Source organism: Vitis riparia, chromosome 10 (genome assembly GCF_004353265.1).
Source record: "Vitis riparia cultivar Riparia Gloire de Montpellier isolate 1030 chromosome 10, EGFV_Vit.rip_1.0, whole genome shotgun sequence".
In the NCBI taxonomy this organism is placed as follows: domain Eukaryota; kingdom Viridiplantae; phylum Streptophyta; class Magnoliopsida; order Vitales; family Vitaceae; genus Vitis; species Vitis riparia.
Window position 1 is genome coordinate 23,025,735 of NC_048440.1, and position 13,896 is coordinate 23,039,630.

Below are 13,896 nucleotides of genomic sequence, written 5' to 3' on the forward strand. Positions count from 1 at the left end.
GATTGATTGCACGATTTCAATATATAGCGATATAAATGTTGTTAAAATTTGTTTACAGTTTGACTGTCTACATGATGATTGATCAATTGTTTATTATAATTTTTATTTTTTTCGATAAATTATAAACCTCTTAACGTTATAATCCTAGGTATATGAGTTTTCTCATATTTTTTTGGTGAAAATCTAAAAGGCCTCATGCATTCAAGTAAGAATTGAGCACTTGAAATAGGTAAAATTTTTAATTATTTTCAATTACACAGTATATTAATTTCTTACCATTGGACTCTCTTTCTCTCATATATTTATATATATAAGTTGGTGTCACCCTTTCCATGTGGTGGTTGTGAATCTTGTGATACCCACCCACTCAAACATAAAAATAAGACAAGAGGGAGAGAAAAAAAGAAAGAAGAGAGGGACACGCATATGCAAACACTAACCAACCCGGTTTCAACAGTTTTCCAAAGTTCCTAAGTTTCTCAAGTTTCTATTTTTTTTTTGGGCGAAATGTTATATTTAATTTGAGTCCAGGTCTACTAGGGTTTATCCCTTATAGATATGTATGCTATTGTATGATTTTGAATTAATGTGCCTAAAATTTATGTCATTATTCTTTGCACTTAATATTGTCACAAAAAAAAAATCAAAATCAAAATTAGTTGGGTTTGAGGTATTAGAATCGTATCACATTAATGTATTGAGGAGTTTACCAAAAAGTTTAGAGGTGCATGTTACATTGTTGATGTGAGAATATATGTATATTATGAAGAAGTAGCAACTATGAGGTAAAACCATATACTTAATTTTTAAAATTTAGTGAATTCTAGTTTTATGCTCTTTGACCCTAAAGGTTTTACATTCCTAAAGTCTTTGAGAAACTTTATAGGTGGTTTTCTATATATATTGCATATCCATGTATATGATTGAGTACTCTTTGTTTGTATTGGTCAATTATTTTCTAATCAAAGAACATATAAAAACTAAAAATTTGTAACCTTTGGGCTAAATCAATAAAAAACTACATAAATTGCATATCCCTCTTTTTGGGTAGTTCCACAATACAAGATCTTAAACTTTCAGTTTTTATATCTGAATTTTGAAATGTCCTAATTTTTTCACAACAAGTATTATTATAGCTTTTGTTATTCAAGGATTTTTAGTATTGTGCTAATTATAATGGATGATTTGGGCGTGACACTGTTATAAAACTCATGGTTGCAAATTATACAAATTAGAAATCACTAGTGGAGGATTCATTTTGTTATTTTGATTGGGAAAATACTATTTTAGGTGATAGTCACAAAGTAACTAAAGAATATGGATTAAGAAAAATTAAATAGAAAGGCAATAGGAAAGATTAGGTAATTTAAGTGTTATCATTGTGATAAGCAAGGCACTAGAGGTTTCAGTGCAAAGTATTTAAATTTCTCATTAAATTTTGCAACAATTTAGTCACAAAAAAAAAAAATAAAGAAAAAGAAAAAATGTAGAGGGGAAACAAAGGAAAAAAAAAAAAGGTGGTGTCCATGGCTACAGGTTTGAAACCCAGAAATATTGGAGAAGCAAATTAAAGGTTGATTTTATTGTTTGTGGTCATGACCCATTAGTGCTATTACCACGAATTTAAATTTAAATTCTTGGTCATATATTACCTCAATCCATTTGACAAATATCTCTAAAAAGTCATAAATGAGCTGTGGAAATTGTTCATAATCGTTCGGATTTTGTACAGTTAATTAAAATATATACTTGTAATGTCTTTGCCCATTGCTAGGTTTTACTGGTTTTTTCAGGTTGAAAGTCAATGGAGGACTGCTTGAATGCCCTGGCTTACAAGCAGCCTAATTGAAGGGTGAAACCCCCAATAAACCGAAGACGAGAAACGGTCTAAATCAAGACCCATGAGCCCATTCAAACGTTGAACAGCATACTTGGTCCACTCCCATTCCCTATATATAATCCAGGTTGCATCTCTACCCCCTTTCACTACACTTCTTCAAGCCTAAGCCGTTCAATACCCGCCCATTAGAATAACCCAGTCTTAGCAACCAGAAGAAACTCATACAGATCATACGAGGAGAGAACATGGCAAGTCTTCAATCTTCAGGCGTTATTGGTTCATTGCCTCATTCCTTATCTTGTTGCCGGAGAGGAATGATAAGAGCTACTATCAATATGCCTAAGCTCCGGACTGGCGGCCTATCTCTGAAGCTCCCCGCTAGAGATCTGGTACAGGAAGTACTGGACATGGGAGTTGGTCTCACAGCTGCAACCACCAGCCATGTAGAGAAGAAATACGAGTCCAGACCTAATACTACTTTGCCTTCTGTGAGCAATGTTTCTGATCCTATGGTGATTGCTAAGCTCCATGAAATCATGGAGGCTGTTGCAGATAGAGTGGAGATGCACAAGAATATCGGGGAGCAGCGTGATAATTGGAACCATCTTCTTTTGACATCCATTAATGCAATCACACTCACTGCTGCAACCATGGCTGGAATTGCTGCTACAAGTGTAGGAGGACCCCTTGTGGCCCTCAAGCTCTCTTCAACGCTGATGTATTTGGCAGCCACTGGGATGTTGGTGGTGATGAATAAGATCCAGCCATCTCAACTCGTCGAAGAACACCGCAATGCTGCGAGGCTGTTTAAGCAGCTTCATGGCCAGATTCAAAGAACACTCTCTTGTGGCACTCCTACTAGTAACGATGTTGAGGAAGCCATGGAGAAAGTTTTGGCACTGGACAAGGCATTCCCGCTTCCTTTACTAGGAGCCATGCTTGATAAATTCCCCAAAACTGTGGAACCTGCTGTATGGTGGCCGCAGCACAGGCAAAGACAGGAAAGGCATAGTGGGAGAACAGATGGAAATGGTTGGAGTGTGGAGTTGGAGGAAGAAATGAGAGAAGTAGTTGGGGTTTTGAAGAGGAAGGACACTGAAGACTATTTGAGGCTGGGCAAAATAGCCTTGAAAGTTAACAAGATACTCGCCATTTCTGGCCCCTTATTGACAGGCTTAGCGGCTTGTGGAACTGCGTTCGTGGGATCTTCTCATGGTCCCTGGGCCGCCACACTAGGAGTCGTAGCTGGAGCCATGGCAAGCGTGGTGAACACAATGGAGCATGGCGGGCAAGTGGGCATGGTGTTTGAGATGTATAGAAGCAACGCAGGCTTCTTCCGGATGATGGAAGAGACCATAGAGTCAAATCTGAATGAAAGAGATGTGGGGAGAAGAGAGAACGGGGAATTGTTTGAAACGAAGGTGGCTCTACAGCTAGGAAGAAGCTTGTCCGGGCTCAAGGGTCTGGCAGCATCCTCTTGTTCTTCTTCTAAAAAAGGAGAGGCCATTGAAGAGTTCGCAAGCCAGCTCTTCTAGTATCGTGGTGGTTCATCCTCAGTTTTGTTGATAATACACTAAATCTTGTATATCATTGTAAGCTAGCCTTGTCTATAAACACAATAGGGCTGTACAATCTAGTAATTCATGCATTCATTCATTCAATTGAAATCAGACTGCTAAAAGATCTGAATATTCCATGGAAATTGAATTAGTCCATTTTCTATACAGCAATTTGAACACATCTGCTCACCAAAACTGAAAATTAAGAAATTATGAATTCAACTAAAACTGATGCATTTTCCGGGTCAATTTCATTTTCCAATGGGGGTGGGTGGTTGGCTTTAACCCATAAACCATATACTCAATGTTGGATTTGCTACCGAATGATTCTCTTCACGATACATAGTTGTCACTCCATTGAATTTGAGACCCATTATAAAGTTACTAAAGAATTTTCATGCTGAGAATCAGAGCACAGCAGGAAGGAAAAGTTAAGAAGATCACTCCAAGATGTATAAATTGTTTGTTAGGTTTCAGTTTTCATAAAGATTTCATGGGGTTGACAAACGATAATCTGTTTGTCCAGGGATCTTAACTATCTCCTATGTTTAGATTAATTTTCTGGTTCTTTGTTTTGGAAGGCTTAAAAAGGGTTCTTATTAATAATTAAATATAATAAGCATCCATTTCGGTATATTTTCTATTTTATATTTTTAAAAACCCAATATATTAACATCTTCTATATAAAAGACAACAACTCTCAAAGATTTAAATGAAAAATATAATGATTTTTAAAACCCGTTTTAAAAAATTGAGTAATTAGAAAAAAATTTAAAATATTGTAAAGTAATTTTTAAGAACATAAGGTAATTCTACATTTTTTTTATAAAAATTTCCAATTTGTATACCAAAATTATTATTATTTTATATTTTTCTTTTTAAAAAAGAAAAGAAATCATATACAAACTAGATCTAAGAAATACATTTTTCTTTATGAAATCCAAATATTATTAAATTATTTCCCATAATTTTTTTAAAATTTTCCTTTCCTTTCTTTAAATTAATCAACCTAACATAAAGGTTGTAATTACAACCTATATATCTTTCTATCAGTGATAAGCTTATGTGATATAAATTTTGGCAAAAATGAATTCAAGAATGAGCAAAAGAGAAGAAAGTGCAGGAGTGGGTTGTGGATGTGAACACATTGTTACTTTGCCCCACCAATCCCCATTGCTTTTCTGAAAGGTGAATTCAGCATCCCTCTGCAATATTCAAATGTAAAATGAACATGCCCCAAAAGGAGATCTACTTTTATTGCTTGGCAACGGCCTATGATCATGGTTGTTGACTCTATTGGTTAGTTGTATAAATTTGACATTGATATTGTTGGTTGGATCCTTCTTGATGAAGGTGGGGCTGGAATTAATTCAGAAATTTGTTGTTGTAACGACCCTTACGAGGCCAACAAACCCCCACATCGGGGTCAGGGATCGATTTTGATACCATTTGTAATGATCCGCACCCAACCATGTAGATATTGTCCGCTTTGGGCCCAAGGGGGCCCTCACGGCTTTAAAACACGTCTACAGGATTAAGAGGAGTCTTTACATATATAGCGCTAGCAACATTCTCCCCTATCCGATGTGGGACATCACAGTTGTAGTGTGATTGATCGAGTGTTGAAGAGCTTTGTTGCATGTGAATTCCACCTTGAATCTCATCTCAAAAAATATGGGAGTGGATTCAATTGTGAGCAAACTACCCATAATTACTCACCTGTTTATTTGTTTTTAAAAATTTTTAAATATTAATATATTTAAGATGCTTACATATTTTATTTTAATATAAAAATTTTAAAAAAATAACTTTTATTCAAGAATTATTTTTTAAAATTGTGGTCGAAGACCAATTTTTTTAAAAAAAAAAACAGTATCCTTGAGATACTTTTGATTTCAAAATTGAATTGGTTCTCTTATTGGAAAATTAAAAAACAAGTGGATGGAATTGAAAGATTTCAAAATTTAAAGGCCTATGGGTAGTGGGCCTAACTTTAATTAATCTTTAGTGCCTGCCTTTTCTGTTTTCTCCATGCTTTCTTACTTCACTCTTCTCTTTTCGTACTCAAAACTTTGAAAAATGTTGGTCACATATTGGAGCTGCCGACTGAGATTTTAAATTTTTTTAATTGGGGTTTCAAAGTTTTAAAGAATTTGGACTTTTATTAACACTCATTATCATTATATATATGCATAATACTTTCATGGAAAAATATTTTTCACATTTGATTTTCGAAACCTAATTTTGTTTTTAAAAATAATTTGAAAACTATTTTTAAAACGTTGTTAAAGGAAGCTTAATTTTTTTATAAATGAGTTTTCAAAAATATTATAATGGCAAATGGATTTTTATTTTTTGGCTTTAATTAAAATTATCCAATTGAGGTAAAAGTCATAATTTTAAAAGGACATTATTATTATATTTTAAATATTTTATTAAGTATACAGCAGCTTCTTAAATAAGTTGAAATGGAAGTTTTGTGAGATATAAAATTTTATTGGACGCAGAATTGATTTACAAGCCAAAATAGAATTTTTATAAAAAAAATAATATACCTTTTTTGGCTTCGTATTAAGGTTTTTATATTAAATTTTTTTATAAATCTTGTATTGTATTAATAAATTTTTTTAATATGAAGAATCTTTGAGGAACCTTTTATGACTAAGTTCTTAAAACTTTTTATAGGGACCAAAATCTCACGATGGTGACCAAACAACCAGCATTAGATAAATTTTGGGTATCATCAGTGGTAAGATTCGAATCAGTATCATATATTCTCAGTATTCCCCCAAATTAATTGGGCTACCTTCACATATTATGTCAATAAAATTATTCAAGTAATGTGTTATTGAATTTAAAAAAATAGTAATTTTTTTTTTTTTTTGTAGTTTAAATATCCCACTAAATGACTCCACTTTCCCACTCACAAATATATTTTTCTTACCATTTTATTTATGATATTTTTTTATCTAATGAAATTAATTCATAAATATACTAATATCATTTTTTTAAAAATTAATAATTAGAAATATATTAAAAACACAAAAAAAAAAAAAACAACAATGTTATTAATTTTTTAAATCTTTATTCAAATTTACAATATTACTATATAAAAACTAAAAGTTGTTATGCTAATTTTAATCATGGATTTTTTTATTGAATAAATTTATGTGATGGAAAATAACATGAAAAATAATAAACTCATTGTTAATAATATTTTAAATAAAATTTTATTTTATTTGTGATGTAGCTCATAAAATAAATTATTATATTTATATTAAAATCAATTATTTTAATGTTTTTCATTGTTTTTTTTTTTTCACACTTAAAACATAATAAATAATTCTCTTAATTCTAAAACTTAAAAATAAAGTATATTAAATAAATAATTTTATAGTCTCAGACTGTGGGTCTCTTCTTCCTTCCATCTCTTCTTAAGCTCTGCTCACTCTCTGTTCCCAGACATCTCGTCTCATCGTGTTGACCTACAGCCCTCATCTGAGCCGTCGAACCGAAAGTCTCTCTCTCGTTCGCAGCCGTGAGATCTCGCTGGTCGGAGATGATTCAGCTACTGTTCACGGTGATATTCACCGAAATGGCTATGATCATGGTGCTCCTCTTCAAGACTCCACTGAGGAAGCTGGTGATCATGGGGCTGGATCGAGTGAAGCGCGGTCGAGGCCCTATTATGGTGAAGACGGTGGCGGCAACGGTGCTGGTGGTGCTGATCTCGAGTGTGTACAGTATGATGAAGATCCGGAAGCGTGGGATCGATGATGATGTTGTTAATCCCACGGATCAGGTTCTGATGGCCAAGCATCTTCTGGAGACTTCGCTTATGGGTAATTCTACGTTCTTTTTGAGTTATTCGGTTGATTTTGATTTTCTTTTTCTTTTTTGGTTTAGTTTAAATTTTGTTGAATAAATTATAGTCTTTTTGGATTGTCGGTGATTCTGATTCGAAATTTCGAATATGCTTGATTTGAACTTGAAGAACAATTGTTTGCAGAGTTGGATTTGATCGCGAATTACAATCTTGCGAGTTTAGAAAAATGTTGCTTTTACCGTAGAGATGGAGTTGGAATGAAAATGATTGAAAGTTTGGAACAGTGGATTTGGAATTGAACTTGAATTTCTCTAAATCTGAACCAAGGATCAATCCAGAGTAAAAGCAAGCTTGTTGAACCATTCCTATTTGAAATCCTAGTTCTACAGCATCCAACACAATGCTTTCCCAGTGAAAGCTTTTAGATTCATTACTGTGCCTGTGAGATCACCTTCATCTAGTTTGCCGATGTTGCAATTTCCACCTTTAGGTCTTACTGTTACTACTAACACCAACTGACTAATTCACTGAAGCCTTAATAAGGCAGGATTATGTTATTTCTTGCTTGTTCTCCCGAAGTCTCTTGATCGATGAGTTGTTATCAGGTGATGACATCTGTATAGCCACTTAATCATAAATTTAGGTTTTACTGCAACCTTTTTTCCCCCTTTGACGAGGATGTGAAAGTGTGAAATTAGTGCATGTAGAATTGTCTAGTCATAATATCAGTTACATCATGCCCTCATCGTCCATCATTTAACTCTGTATGATGCTTGCCCAAATGTGCTCAAGCTAGTGTATACTTGGGCAGGGTGGCCATATTCCTAGATCATCTAACCTGTGGTAGGTCTAACCAGAGAATGGAATCTAGCAAAGGAGGGTAAATGATGTCAAGTCAGTTGTCTGTCACTTTGGTTGTGACATTTGTGTGTGACCTTATTGAAGTTCCAATTAATTGCCATGAGTGGGTTGTGAGCTTATTTCCTGGAAACGAGTCTCATTACAAGGAAAAAATATCAAATTGTTGGAACACATTGATAGTGTGATTCCTACAGAACCAGCTTCTGGGTCTTGATTTTTCCAAACCAACCCAAGGGGAGTCTGAATGATTTGAGTTTTCATAATAAGAAACAACAAGAGATCTAGAAACTACAATATTAATGCTCCATTGATGAAATGATCTGGCTGCAATGATTCCTTCTTCAACCCAAACCCACCCCACCCCATCTCCCTTCATCTTTACTTTGTTGAGGATGAAAAACAAAACAATGCATGAGTATGAAAACTTACCATATACTTGTCCCAGTTTTTTCTGAACAGTTCCTGTTGTTGCCATTTGTTTTCTTTTTTAATATCCATCCATTTGTAATTCCATTTTAGAATGAATATCTACTAAATATCTCAGAGCTCCTAGGGTATGCTGGACATATTTCTAAGGGGGTATGCAGGTGGGAAAATAGTACTGTTTTCTTGCTGTATATGTTTATGCAACTAGTTGCTCTTTTTTTTGTTGTTTTATAAAATCATATGTTCTTTTTCTAGAAGCTCACATTTATCCAAGAATTCAGTGTTTAATTTAACCTATCAAAATTCTTATCCAATTCGATATTGGCAGTTTGATTCTGCTACGCTTGTACAAGTATGAAATTTATGGTTAATGTGCATTTTTATTTTCAGCCCTTTTACCCTTCAGCTTCTAACCCCATTGCCATTGCCTATGAATTTGTATATGATGTTTTTGGGGGACTTACATGCAGGATTCACCCTCTTCCTTGCACTAATGATAGACAGACTACACCACTACATCAGAGAACTCCGTTTAAGAAGGAAGAGCATGGAAGCTATAAAGAAACAAAACCGAGGCTTTGAGGATGGAAAAACTGGTGGTTCAGCAGAAATCAAAGCCATGGAGGAAGAGATGGCAGCATTAGGGGCAAAGCTTAAGCAGCTGGAATCTGAAATTGAGACAAAAACAAAAGAAGCAAAGGCTGCAGAAACCAATGCCGTGGCTCTGAGGAAACAATCTGAAGGCTTCCTTCTTGAATACGACCGTTTGCTTGAGGAAAACCAGAATCTTCGGAACCAGTTGCAGTCATTAGACCGAAGATTGTCACATTCTGGTAGCAAGAAGAACACATAAGAAACCAGTCACATAATTGTGAACAAGTTTTTGTATTTGCTTTACTTTTTCACAGTACTTGGTTGGAAGTTCTGTAATGTGTTTGTTCATTACTGATTAATTGACATCCATACAAAGGTTGAGAATATTTGCAAAAGTTCAAAAAAAAAAAAAAAAATTAAAATTTGGGGTGGGGAGTAGGAGTGATTTGGGGGTTGTGTCAATTGATTTATGTAGCTGAGTGCTGAAGTAGAGTTAATTAGATTTTCTCCTCAATAGTCAAGAAATTGTTACTTCTGATATTCATCTTATCCTTTGATCCTTTGATCCTTTGATTAAGCTTTCATTGTCCATTCTATAAATATTCTACTAATTTATTACTTAAAAATTACATGAAATGTGCCAAAACTTTATCTTGTAGATTATGTTCAGTACAGGTATATTGTCAGATTAAGAAACCAAACTACAGAGTGACATGGGTAGAGTTGCAGTTGAAAATTAAACAGGGTTTGGGAGTAGTTACCCTCCATTCCTATACACCATGGTCAAGCCCTCCTTGTTTTGAGATTTGCAAAATTTCAGAATGGGATCATTTCCAAGGAGAAGGGCTTTAGTGTTGAGTGCAGTGAAGAGCATCAAGCTGAGGCAAACCAAGACAGAGAAGGCTATGAGCATGAGCATCAGAACAGGAGCTATTTCACCTTCCACCTTCTGTGCATATTCCGCAGAGGCTAGAGCAAGGAAGGTGAGGGGAAAAGAGTAAGCCCACCATGCCACATTGAACTTCCTCATAGATTTCTTGAAAAGAGCTGGCCTGCATGCCTGTTTTCCATTAAAAAAAAGGAAAAAAAGACAGAAACCCTTTAGGTTTTGATGCTGCTGTAGGATTATCTTCCATAATGTTCTGTTTTCTGAAATGCTTTTCCATGTGAGTTTTTCAGTTTTTTCATTTGCATTCTGAATTTGTTCGGAGAATTAAACTGTAAAGTACTTAGAATTGATGTTTCCTTTTGCCTTGAAACATCTTGCAGGAGTGTAGAATTACCAGCGATGTGAAGAGGAAGAGCGAGAGGAAGAAAAGCATCTTTGAAGTGGTGTCAAAAGTCCCAGATATCGACTTCCAAGCCAAGCTTGCCATGCTTGGCGCAGCAAAGAACAGGAAGAAAACAGGCCGGAGCATCACTGGAAGCCGATCACCACCCGACAGACGCTGATAAAGAGTGACAAAAACCACCAGATAGTGGACCATGCCTAGTGTAAACATGCAAACTGCACTCTCTTTCCACCCCATCAGCGCAGCAGCCTGCGCTCCAACCAAGTTCCCAATCACTGATATCTGGCTTGTAGGGTTCGCCACCATGGAGAAAAACCGCTTTTCTGTGGTGAACCATTGTCCATATATTTTTATATCGAGCGCCAGAACTGGAATGGCAAACACCCACCAGAGAACTAGATAGGAAAGAGTATTGGGAACAACCAAAGGAGCTGACTGAAGCAGGAGAAGCCAAGAAATCCAAGGAGCAAACAGGTAGTTCACTCCTACATGATGTAAGAACTCTGCCTTCACCATCTGAAAGTGAAAGAAGCATCTGAGGATGTAGAGAAAAGAGAGTGATATCAGAGTGAAAAACGAGAGATACCAAAGTAGGAGGAAAGCCAGCAGAGGGAGCATCTGGGACACATGCCGAAGAGGTTGCAAGTCGCTCTTCGCCTCGCTCAGAGACTTCCATAGCAAAGCTTGGCTACCCAGAGAGAGGCTTATTCTGAAGTAACCAGCATGGAGCCTGGTTAAGAAGGATTCCAATGGTGGCTTGGAGACGATGCTTTCGTGGCTATGATATTCTTGGCTTGTGCTATTCGAAGTAGCTTCCACCATGAGCTCAATTGGGGGTTGAGCTCCTCTGTTATCCATTACTGAGAATGGATTAATGATGACTTTGAAGTTCAATTAGCTTTGCTATTACTGGGTTGTTTATATAAGAAAAATTGGTGCAAGCTTCACAAAACAATTCTCTGAATTAATGATGGGATAACAAGAAGAAAATACAATACTGATAGGATTCATTATGGATAAATGAGAACCAAGAATAATGGAAGCTTTTGAAGGCTATAAGATACATGTTATGGACCATAGAACATGATTGAGGAAAAGGGAGGAAAAGGGGGGGGATTTGAAGAGAAAAATGAAAAAAGAAGAGCTGATAAAGCAATGGTTTCAATATTGAGATGGAGAAAATAGTATTGATGGGTTCAGAGCCTGTCCAACTATTATTCTAAAAATATTCCCACCAGGATAAGAAAACAATTTTTTGAAAACTTATTCCGAAAATAAGATGTTTCCTACTAACAAATATTAATTGTTTTTATTTGTTTATTTTAAATTATTTTAAGAAATAATTATATAAATACGGAGAATGATTAAAAATAAAATAAAATTTATTTTAAAAAAATATTTAAAAACATAAAAAAAATAAGTTGAAAATGTTTTAAGTTTTTAAATAGATTTTTATTTTAAAAAACATCAAAGAATTTTATTCTAACAAATCCTTGGAATCAATATGGAAAACATTCTTAAAAATGTTGTGTTTAAAATAAGAAGTAGATAGACAAATATTTCACCCAAACAACTTTTTGAAAATTTGTTTAAGAAAAGATTGCAAATTTAAGGTGTATTCATTTACTTATTTATAGAATATTATAAAAAAATTAAAAATATGAAAAATATTTAAGGAATATTTGCATGATATATAAGTACACATTCCCTTCATTTTAAAGGTTTTTATTTTCTATTTTTTTTTTATATGTGAATAAAAACACATTTTTTTCTCGTGTCTGAGGTAGATGCTTGAGTAATGGTGACGAAAGATGAATTAGGAGTTAGGGTGGATGAGCACAGAAAGTCCATTCTAGCTTTCATTTGAGCAATTTATTGATCATTTATGTAGATTACCCAAGCTCATGACTCATCTAGTTTCCGAACAATCATGTGACACTTAGACAACTTAATCCATTTGAAATTGCTAAATCAATCTTGCTCCCAAATTTAGTTAAGTTATGGTAGAGGTGGAGTAGACGACTGGAACTATCATTAAAATTTGCCACAAAATCAAAATTAAGATTTCCACATAAAACATAATTCATGCATTTACATTTTAAACGTGACAGATTACAACTATTACAACTGTCCTTTGCAGCAGCGGGTGTGGGTTCCCTGAAACCTACCATGCCAGGGTCCTCACCGGCCCAAGCCATGGTGGCCGTGGGAGCCTCAGAAACCACCTCTGGTTCTTCCATGCTGCCACTCCTCACTGTCACCCAATTTTCATCCCATCCCCAATTGGGCAATCCTGAATTTGAATTTGCCAAGAACTGGATCCTCTCCCTTGGAGAATTCCAAGATTTCTTGTGAAATGGGTACAGTTCTTCAATGGAGGAGCTCCAGAACCTTTGATCCAACACACTTGTCGGACTGCTTGAACTTGACCCATGAACTTCTTTGGAAAAAACACAAGCTTCGTTGACAAAAGGGTGCCCAAGAAGCTCGCCAACTGACCACCTCTGCACTGGGTCCCTCACCAAACACTTGCCCAAAAAATCCTTAGCCTCCTCCGACACCCACCCTGGAATCTCCGGCACGTCCCCGGAAAACCCAATTCGGTAAACAGCCGAAACCGGGTCGGAAACATCCGTCCACGGCGCCCGCCCGGTGGCCATCTCAATGATCGTGCACCCAAGAGCCCACACATCAGCGGCGAACCCCTGCTCCTCCCCGCGCGCCACCTCGGGCGCCATGAACACCGGCGTCCCACAAACCGAATCCGAGAAATCGTCGGCGAGTCTAGCGCAACCCAGGTCGCCGATCTTCAACCCGTCGCCGGTGATCAGAATATTCTCGCTTTTGATGTCGCAGTGGACAATGCAATTGGAATGAAGATACTGGAGGCCCTGCAGAATGGCGCGCGTGTTGGCTCTGATGGCGGCCTCTCCCAGGCTGCCGCGCTGCTTGAGCGTGCCACCGGCGGCGTACTCCATGCACAGATTGTACATCTGCTTCCCATTCTCGCACGTGACATTCCACCCTCTGTATTCAATCACGTGAGCAGACCTCACTGTGGAGAGAATCCTCTGTTCCCTCTTGAGCAATTTGGAGTGGGAGAGCTCAGTTGATTTCACGGCGAAGATGTCACCGGAGAGGTGGGAGGTGGCGATGGAGACGGTGGCGGAGGACCCACGGCCAAGGGTACATCCCCTAGTCCAGTCCATGGTGTGGTTAGATTTGGTAGTTGTGGGTTGAAACTTGAAAACTTGGGAGAAGATAGTTTACAAGTATATATATATATAGAAATTTGAAAGAACGGAAATTTATATTATTTAAGAGTTTGGTTTGATCAATGTGGTTGGCTTGGAGTTAGAATTGGGTGGATGCATTGGGAGGGCTCCACATGGCAGAAGGAGGGCGGATCAACGTCGTTGGCCGCCCACCGGCGGTTGCGTGCCTCTGAATAATACCCTCCACTTGGTGGCACGTGCTCACGTGTTTACAGTTGTAAGT

At 36.5% G+C, this 13,896-nt stretch overlaps 4 protein-coding genes across 5 annotated transcripts; 2 read left to right on the forward strand and 2 right to left on the reverse strand.

Moving 5' to 3' along the window:
- The first annotated feature begins 2,085 nt into the window (after positions 1-2,085).
- LOC117923258 (probable F-box protein At4g22030) lies at positions 2,086-3,375 on the forward strand. Its single transcript, XM_034841477.1, has one exon. The coding sequence runs from the start codon at positions 2,086-2,088 to the stop codon at positions 3,373-3,375; it is 1,290 nt and encodes a 429-aa protein (XP_034697368.1).
- A 3,443-nt stretch (positions 3,376-6,818) lies between these two features.
- LOC117924311 lies at positions 6,819-9,644 on the forward strand. The gene is made up of 2 exons (XM_034842919.1): positions 6,819-7,241; positions 8,983-9,644. The coding sequence occupies exons 1-2, from the start codon at positions 6,959-6,961 to the stop codon at positions 9,363-9,365; spliced, it is 666 nt and encodes a 221-aa protein (XP_034698810.1). The 5' UTR covers positions 6,819-6,958; the 3' UTR covers positions 9,366-9,644.
- Positions 9,645-9,700: 56 nt separating this feature from the next.
- On the reverse strand, positions 9,701-11,390 carry LOC117924310 (S-type anion channel SLAH1-like). 2 transcript variants are annotated; one of them, XM_034842917.1, is made up of 3 exons: positions 10,985-11,155; positions 10,390-10,914; positions 9,701-10,166 (listed from the first exon to the last, which is right to left on the reverse strand). In XM_034842917.1, the coding sequence occupies exons 1-3, from the start codon at positions 11,072-11,074 to the stop codon at positions 9,864-9,866; spliced, it is 918 nt and encodes a 305-aa protein (XP_034698808.1). In that variant the 5' UTR covers positions 11,075-11,155; the 3' UTR covers positions 9,701-9,863. The 2 variants fall into 2 exon arrangements, with proteins under 2 accessions (XP_034698808.1, XP_034698807.1); XM_034842916.1 differs by having other exon boundaries at positions 10,390-11,390.
- Positions 11,391-12,326: 936 nt separating this feature from the next.
- On the reverse strand, positions 12,327-13,679 carry LOC117923259 (mitogen-activated protein kinase kinase kinase 18-like). Its single transcript, XM_034841478.1, has one exon. It carries the CDS (start codon positions 13,605-13,607, stop codon positions 12,327-12,329), a length of 1,281 nt encoding a protein of 426 aa, XP_034697369.1. The 5' UTR covers positions 13,608-13,679.
- Between the last annotated feature and the right edge of the window lie 217 nt (positions 13,680-13,896).